Source organism: Lipotes vexillifer, unplaced genomic scaffold (assembly GCF_000442215.2).
Source record: "Lipotes vexillifer unplaced genomic scaffold, Lipotes_vexillifer_v1.1 scaffold463, whole genome shotgun sequence".
Classification (NCBI taxonomy): Eukaryota; Metazoa; Chordata; class Mammalia; order Artiodactyla; family Lipotidae; genus Lipotes; species Lipotes vexillifer.
The window spans coordinates 2,111,558-2,120,875 of NW_006779398.1; the positions used below are offsets into that span (position 1 = coordinate 2,111,558).

General features: G+C 45.3%; 1 protein-coding gene across 3 annotated transcripts in view; it reads left to right on the forward strand.

Annotated features, from left to right (window-relative positions):
- FYN (FYN proto-oncogene, Src family tyrosine kinase) overlaps positions 1–9,318 on the forward strand; it is a 161,702-nt gene that overhangs the window by 105,773 nt on the left and 46,611 nt on the right. For all 3 annotated transcript variants that reach the window (XM_007452596.1, XM_007452597.1, XM_007452598.1), the window contains one exon: positions 2,860–2,956. In XM_007452596.1, coding sequence (XP_007452658.1) covers positions 2,860–2,956 — 97 coding nt within the window. The remainder of the gene's footprint in view (positions 1–2,859; positions 2,957–9,318) is intronic.

The window sequence follows — 9,318 nt, forward strand, 5'->3', positions numbered from 1 at the left end:
TTTCCCTAGGCTGTGTTTCACTGCCATGTGCATTTGCTGACTTAGCTAATAACTTTGTAAAATATCTGGCCTACGTTCTCAGACATATGTTTTCTGAAATATTTGTAAGTTATCTCATGCGTCCTTAGTCTTCCAAAGCCTCTCCCAGTATGTGAGCCATGGTAACTAGATATTTGACATTATATGTTCCAAAATTGTTTTGTTTATTACAAAAGTTTTTAAAAATATACATCAACCATTATGCTGTCAGCTCATCTGGGAGCAGATGTCTTAAATAACAGCCCATTGTGCCTTTTTACCTTGGGAGTTGGCACTACCAAGGCTTCAGCAGAAGTCTTCTTCCCTCTCCACCCAACAGGACAGTATAGTTATATCAAGGGGACCTGACCCAGAGCCTTGGGCAATTAACTACTTCTGTTCTGCCGACACTTCACACTCTGCTCAGTAGAAAAAATATTTTATGTTCATCCTTATGTTATGGTGAATCTAGCTTTTCCTTTAAAGCAGGCCTTGCATGGGTGACTGAAGGCTAGGCACACTTACTCATCCTTCCAGCCTTCCTGGGAGGCACCTGGAATGGAGGGCGGAAGGAAAGAGGCCGTCAGGCAGTCTAGGGACGTCTGTCTCTGGAGGATGCTGGAGGAAAAAAGGAGCCAGAAATGCCCCCAGCACACGTGCCCTTGGCCTGCCGGGAGAAGACAAGTGCTTTGCCAGCCGGACTCTGAATTCTGCTGACACAGGCACTGACCTTGTGCATTCACTCGTGAATGCTGGATATGAATCCTGTGTCTGCAGGTATCATTCATAAAGTCACTAGAGAGGGCTCCTTGCCTTGAACGTGTGGGTCTGTAACACCGTCAGGGACAGTGTTAGTATAAGAGGGCATCCGATCCCTATGAGATGTGAAAGTTAAAACAACACTCGCAAATGTTGGTGGATTTTTCTTTTTTCTGCCTGAATTATTTGGCTGTATCATATATGCATGTCTTTCTCCTCAGCGTTGCTTTCAGTGCTCTAAGGCCAGGAACAGTGTCTGTGCATCCCTGTGACCTCCTTTGACTCTTCCCTCCGTCCCTAGAAGATAAAAACACCCAGTGAGTGATGCAGGGAGACAGTGGGCAAGTGGAAGTATCGTCCTCCTGTGCCTTGTCTTCCACACGGTGGAGCTTAGGATTGTTTTTAAATTCTGAACTGAAGGGAATCTGTTAACAGAGTGTTAAATGAGGATAGGCATGGCCTTACAGGCTCCCACTCTGTTTTAAGCCAGTCTCCTTTCTAATTGTTCAAAGAAATCTTTGAAACGTTTTGCATTTTGTCAAATGAGCCCTGCTGCTTTGCATGGTCAGACCTTCTGCGTGCCATCCCTCCTGCAGGAAGTCCCGCTTGGGATGGGGTGGACAGTCAAGCCCCCTCTCTCCCTCCAGTTCTTGAATAGTCCCCGGGCACATCTGTTCCCTTGGAACTACCAACACAGCAAAACGGCAGCTTGGTGAAGCGCAGAACCTATGGTGTGCGTTCTTCAGGCCACTAGGCACTTTGGGGTGTGTGGAAATCAAAATGAGAATCCAGAGAGCAGAGAAATGGAATGTATTTGTCATCAGTTGCTGCATAACAAATTATCACAAAACTTCACAGCTTTAAAAGGATGCACGTTTACTATCCCACAGTTTCTGTGGGTCAGAAATCTAGCAACAACTCAGCCGGGGCCTCTATTTCAGAGTCTCTCACAGGCTGCAGGCAAGGTGTGTTGGCTGGGCTGTGGTCCTCTCGCCGTCCATCCGAGAAGGGTCTGCTGCTGCCAAGTTCACGGCGTGTTGGCAGGACCCAGCTCCTCGTTGGCTGTTGGCCAGAGGCCACCTTCAGTTCTTTATCGTGTGGGCCTCGCCAGCATGGCAGTTTGCTTCATCAGAGTAATCAAGCCAAAGCGGCAATCCAGAGAGTCTGCTCGGAAGACAGAAGTCACCGTCTTTTGAAGTTGAAGCGTAATCATTCACGGGACATCCCATCACCTTTGCCATGTTCTGTTGGTTAGAAGCAAGTCACTGGGTTCAGCCACACTCAAAGGGAGGGGGTTACACAAGGGCCTGAATACCAGGAGGTGAAAATCCCTGAGGGCTGGCTTAGGACTTCCTCCACATAGGAGGCAGACTTCTAGGGCAAATACAACACTGGACATTCTTCAGTGTTGATGGCAAACCGCTGCAAGGTAGGAAAGGCCTCTGTGGCGCGTCAGCCAGGTGAGAAAGAGTGAGGACAGGTCATGCAGGGAGGGGTGAGTCCACGGTGGAAGGAGAGCCAGAGAGAGGGAGTCCTGATGGCCTTGGCAGGTGCCAAGGTCAAGACATCCTCTGACGGGGTGAACATGTACGGAGAGGGTCTTCTCAGTGCCCGGGCTGCAGAAGGAGTTTCCTGTTACATTCCGTGTCCTGTTATGCCGAGGGAAAGCGTAGTCCATTTTACCCAGACCTGATGCGGGCTCCGGCACGGAGGAGGACGTGTGGGGTAAAGAGCGTCTGTAATTGCTGCAGAGCCCTGCAAATCTGAAGTATAATGTTGCTGCTGCCCCTTGGTTGTGGCCGTGATATCAATATCCGTCTCCTCCCAAGGACTCATTCCAAGTGTACAGAGAGAAGTCCTTCAACTCTGGGTTTTAGTTGGATCAAATAATGCTTCCCCTACAAAGACCAAGGCATAAATTCAGCTTGTGACTCTAGTTTCACACAATTACAACACTGTATCATGTTATCAGTACTGATTAGATGTAAATTTTGAAAATGAGATTTTAGTGAAGACTTAATTTCTTGGAATTGATTTCCCCTGGTGTAATAATCTCTCCCGTTTTGATTTTGTTTTTGTCAGGAGTGACCCTGTTTGTGGCCCTTTACGATTATGAAGCACGGACGGAAGATGACCTGAGTTTTCACAAAGGAGAAAAATTTCAAATATTGAACAGCTCGTAAGTTTGGAGAGGGAGAGGGAAGCATGCATGCCTTTCAGGCTGGGCAACAATTCTTGTGTTAGCAGTCTGCACCTTTTCAGATCTCTGAAATGCTAAGAGAACGCTTGCTAATCAATTCATTAATTCTCAGCCACTTAACTTGAGGAAGGAAGAGTTGATGAACCAGTGCAGTATTTTATGGCGCTGTATGTCCAGGGAGCTTTTTGGAAGATATCATAGAAGCAGAGTCGATGGTTTTGGTTTTGGTTTAAAGGCTGTAAAAGCACCAGCCTCGCCCTCTACAAATCTAGTTTCAGATGATTGGCAGGAGGCTGGCCTGTCCACATTAGCCTCTCTTTGCCCGGAGCTTATCTTCAAATTTCACATGTTGCCCTAGCCTCACATAAGGCTGGCAACAAGTTCCATTTTCAAAACTACTAAATGTTCCCATTGGTGAAGCCTGTGGAAGCAATTTTCCATAATGAAAATTTGCAAGTGACTGAAATCTTTGTAAGATGGAAGGAGAAGTGATTTTGCCCACTCGAGAATGACTACAAGCATATGCCTTTTCAATGTGGCCAGTAGAAGCAGCAGTTAAGCAGGCAATGGGGAAATGTCAAGGGTGAGAATCACTCATTTTTCAAATCCTCCATTTAATACTTCCTTTAGGGAGAGTAAATATGGGTCAGATTTCCCTATAGTTTTTAAATATTATGTCTGTTAGGTTAAGGCAGTGTGCACAAATGGGGGCCCTCCAGAAAAATCCAGACTCCAAAGAAAATGGTGGTGTCTCATGTGTGCAAGTCAGGCCCTCTCCCCAACACCTCAAGTTTCCCTCGTGAGCGCCCCCCAGTGGCTGGGAAAGAATGCCACTTGGAGGCTGAGGGCCCACCAGGAAGTTCTCCAGTGCTGCTAGGTCTGGTACTCTGCCCTCTGCTCTCTGAGCAAACTGGATTTCATGGTGGTGGAAGGGCCCAAAGTCTGGCTCTTCAGCTTTTCCAAGGGCAGGTGAGAGGCAGCCCTGCTCACCGCACCCATCCCAGGAAAGAGGAGTGGTCCTTGGAACAGGGAACTGCCTCAGGCCCTGAAAACTGCCTCCTTGTAAAACCCACTCCTTCCCTAGGGTGCCCCCAGCTCTCAGGACCACCTTTCAAGGGCAAGAATGGAATTCCTCCCGTAATAGGACAGTGACTCTTCCAGACATCAGAAGGCACATCTCCGTAGTTACAGGGTTATTTTTAAATATATTATTGTCATTGTGAACAGGAGGGTGGGTGGGATTTTTTTTAACTTTTTATTTAAATGCATATGGTCAAGTGCACAGATCAAAAGTGTGCAGGGTGGTGCTCGCACAGTAAGGCCGCTTAACTTAACAGTTAAAGTGGTATGTTTATGTTATACATATTTTACCACAGTTTTTTTTAAGTGTACCATTTGCGGAATTTACACAAACCAAACATGCCTGTGCAACACGTACCCAGATCAAAAAGAACATTACCTGCCCCCCATGAGCCCTCCTCCTGTAGCCAAAGGAATTTTTTTTAAGCACAGTAAAGAGCTGCCATTTATTGAAGGCTCCTTATGTGCCAGCCATGTGCTAAGCTGCAAAGGTTCTCATTTGCTCTCCACAGCAACTGTCTGAGGTGTGTCTCATAGTCATCTTTTGACATAGGAGGAGCCAGAGGCTCAGGCTAGGGAGTTCCCTGGGTGCACAGAGCTAGCAGGTGGCAAAGCCAAGGGTGAGATGCAGGGATGGCATCCCGAGTGAAGTGTCAGGTTCAGTGTTGGAAGGGCCCACATCAGAGGGGACTGAACTGTTGGAGTTACAGGAAGGTTTGAAGGGAAATGGGGGAGGGGGGATTTGGCTTTGATATCTTCTGATTTATGATTCCTTATTGTTAATTTGATGCTCACATGAATGCTTCTTGTCAGAGTCTACTAACGTTGAATTCTGAAATACACCCTCCTTCCCCTCCCAATTTTATGCAGTATTTCCTAAATGCCAAGGTTGGTTAGAACTTTTCAATCAATTTGTAACTTCTAAAAGGTAAGAATTAAGGAATAGTAGGAGGTACCATACATGGCTTTTCTTAGGTTTTCTCCACACTGCACATGGATTTACGTGTTGGGTTGCAGGGCACTTGGAAAGCCAGTCCTTTTGCCCAAACCAAATTTGTGCCTTCTTCCTTTGTTAGTCTGGACAGGATCTAGAGTGGCTTCCGACTGGAGTTTTGGAGAAACATTCGAGGAAGACCCGACCTGCGTCAATCTGTGTTTCATGATTTGCATGCATGGCCATTAATGTTTACAGAAGGCTTTTGAACCTCTGACCCTGTTCTCTTAGAAGACAGTATTACAAAGGCTTTTTATCCCTTTAATGTTATTCCTTCTTGCCAGTGGAATTTCTCATCCTACGTGCCATTTAAATGCCCTTTTTCAAGGTTATGGCATGGAAATAAGGTTTTCGTAACAAACACAGTATCCTGAAGTCAAGGGTAATAACAGGGAAGAGAAAATCATGAAGGAAAAACAAAGCAATAGTACAGAACCAGATGGCATGTGTCTCCTTGCCCCTGCCCGTGCCTCTCCCAGCCCCTGGCGCTCATCCCTTGAAAGAGAGGGAGAGGCAGAGCTGTGTTCTCCCTGGGGCAGCTGCCACACCTCCTAGTGTGGGTCCGCCTGCTCCTTTCCCTGTCAAGAGGCAGGAACTGGAGGCCACAGGACTGGCTTTTGTGTTTCACAGTGCAGCATAAACCATGTGATAATGCACGTGTGCCCATGCCCGGAGCCCACAGCACTGCTTCCCGCCATGGGGATGGGAGGTCCTTCGTGGACCTGGTGTAGGGGCTCAGGGTACGGAATTTGGACATTATTAAACTTGACCCATTTCGAATATGTGAATTCATCTGTTTTATTCCCTGTTTTCACATTTCATGACTAGTGACGTACCACCTAGAAACAGCAACTGTAAAATGTAGTAGACATTTTACACAGCATGGAGTAGTGCTCACTGCCTAGGGTAGTGACTCCTTTAAAGTTCTTTTCATTGTGATAAGAAGAAATCTGGTTTAGAGCCCATCTAAACATTTGACAAAATTGTTATGGATATGCCCTATGAGAGTAAGATGGGCAGTGACCAAATTTAGAAAGAATCCAGCATTTATAATAATGCTCCACAGCTCCATAGATCAAGGCTGACTTCTGTTTGCAAATGTCACTTCCTGGCTCCATCAGGGCTCCAGACTCCCAGCTCCTGGGACCACAAGCCATCTCTGAGCAACTCTGGGGATTGGGAAGAGGCTCTTTTACTAAGTGTTTACATTAGAACCACAGGGGAAGCTGTTACGGAAACTTAAAAGCTCTTCTAAACCAGAGGCAGGGCTTAAATCATATATTTGAATCAGAGCAAGATAGCAGTTGAAGAAAAACCTCACCAACTCTGAATTAATGAAATAACTCGACTGTAAGAACTGTTTCAAGGAATGCAGCTTTAATAATACTAATTACTCCTAGTAACTCAAGAAAGAAAAAGTAGCACAGTAAAGATCCTATTTTCCTAAATCAAGGTGAATAAATTGTATAGAGTATATTATTTATTGGTAGGTGAATTGGGCTCCTAGTGTATTAAACAAATGATTTTTTCATTTGCTTAAAAGGCTTTTTTGATGTCTTGAGTCTGTACCAGCCTGTCTGGACACAACATGTGAGTTTTACTACATAATAACATTGTGTCCTTGTCACCCCATAGCTCCTTTGATGGAGAAAGTGACCCTGGATGGCCTCAAAAAAAGAGAAAAGGATTTTATCTTTCTCAGTTTCTCATGAGTAACTGAAAACCCTTGTGAGATTAATGGAGTCACTTAAGAGAAAATCATGAATTCCTGATACAGGACTTTCGAACAGTCTGACAGTTGGATTCTAATCTGTACTAAACTATTTAGGTGGCAAGACCAAAATGAGATAGTTAATGCTGGATTTGAAATGGGAGTAACTTGATTAGTACCACGTCACCTGAATAAGACTGGACTGTCACAACCTGCAACAAAGTGCATTGGCTTCCTGCCCCAGACGACATTTCCGTGTACCCCCAAATTGATAGGTGACTTTTTTGTAAATTTAAATCAATTAGAACTAACTCAGTGAAGGTTATCTTGCAGTAAAAAAAATAAGCCTCTGCTGCAAGTACTTAATATTTTCCTCACTGTTCGGGAGATTTCCCAGGTGTGTGTGTGTGTGTGTGTGTGTGTGTGTGTGTGAGAGAGAGAGAGAGAGAGAGAGGGAGAGGGAGAGGGAGGAGGGAGGGAGAGAGAGGGAGAGGGAGGGAGGGAGAGAAAAGAAAAGAAAGGCTGGAGGTGATCGGTATGGTTACTTTTTATGATGAAATGTCTCCATCTAGTGGAATTTCAGAGCAGTAAAAATGTCACCACATTAAAATGAAGATAATGGCTTGAAAGCAATTTCCTTAAATGCATGCAGTGTTTAAAGAAAAAAGCAAACTTCCACATATGTTCTTAGATAATATACTTATAACTGCACGTATTTCTCTTGGAGGATGTAGAAATGAACCCAATACAAACTGTTTAAATGTTAGCATTTTTAATTTCATGATTTGAACCTAAAAGGCAGAGGGATGAGATAGGGGAGCAACACAGGGTAGATTCCATACAGGCGGATGGATCTAGTTCTTAAGTTGCGGGGGTGGGTTCACAGGTGGTCATCTGTACATACGGTCTTTGGTACATATAAATTATTTCATAATAAAAATCTGGACATAAACTAAATTTAAGGTTATTAATAAAAGACTTTCTGGGGAAAATCATCTCCCTCTTTTGATTGATTTGTTTAAATTTAATAAGGTAACAAAAGAAAGACTGAAAAACCAACTGAAATATAAGTGTTTTAAAGCCTTTGCCAGCACCCTGTCTCCTTGTGAGCTATTCTGTGCTACTCATGCCACCTGACGCTTTCCCGCAACTGCCCCTGTAGCACATGTGGGCTCGTCCGCATTTGTCTGTCGCTGCGTTAAATCCTATATGGAGTCATTGCTCATCGTCACCTCGCTCAGAGTCAGTCTTTAGAGGATGGGTCACTGGAGTAAGGCTTGCATATAATATGGAGGCTGGTTATCCTCTACCTAATTGCATCAGTTTGGGGAGGATCTTGACCAGGGCCAAAAGCCAACATTTCTCTTCCCTGTCTGAGGGCTTTGACACACAGCCCAGCAAAAAAGTGATTAAAAAAAAAACACAACAACAAAACAGCTTGGGATTTCTCTTGCTGCCTTCAAGGACCAAAAAAGGAAGGAGAGAAGGTGCTGGGCTTCTGGTGATCAGAAGTCTAGGAGGTCTCCATCTACTCAGGGGCAGTGCACCCTCCCTTCCCCCTTGCGCTCCTGACCGCAGGCTGGTGGAGGGCTCTGCAGCACTGTCAGCGTCAGAGCTACAGCCCCACATACATGCTAACCGTTGCTGATGGGAAGAGGCACGCACTCCTCCCCTGCTCTCTGTCACATGCAGCTATGCGATTCTGAGCAAATGAACTCTAACCATTTAATCTACTCATCTGTTGCAAGCTGAGAGTGGTATTCTCACCCCCCTTTCACATCCTTCTGCCCGCAGCACTGAGAGCCCCACAGATGAGCCCATGCTGTTGCTGGAACGCTGGGCTACACAAAGTGGTGGGACTGAGACTCTCATCTCCTTAGCGAGTTTTCGTTCTCTGCCTGCACTTGCACGCACACAGCTACACCCACCCTTCCTCTCCTACCCTTCAGACTCAGAGCAGTGCTGTCAATACTTGAAATAACCTCAGGGAGAAAGTGTCTGAGCAAGGCATAACCTACTGTAGGCTTTATTCTTATACCCATTTTCTTGAGAGCAAACAAGGCAGGTATTCATCTCTTAACGGGCCTCCTAACAGGCTTCCTTTCTCAGGTGATAAGCGACTATAATGTCTGTCTGCTGTCCGTCTTTCTGTCTGTCTGTCTGTCTGTCTCTCTCTGCCTCCCTCCCTCCCTTTTTTTTCTTTCCTTCTTTCTTTTGAATCATTTAATGGCTGACAAAATAATGCTAAAGCCAGTGGCTTGCATCTCTCCAGAGGTACCAGGATGTTGGTTGCCTCGGGACAGGGGATGAAATAGAGACTGTTAGCCAGATTAGCAGTGCAAGCTTTTTTTTTTTTCCAGCTTTATGGATATATAATTGGAAATATGACATTGTATATGTTTAAGGTGTACAATGTGCTGGATTGACACGTATATTGTGAAATGTTTACTACAAGAAGGTTAGTTAACACGTAGGTCACCTCACATAATTACAGTTTTGTTGTTGTTACAATGTTTTTCTTAAATAGGCGGGGGGGGGGGGGGGGGGGGGGGGGGG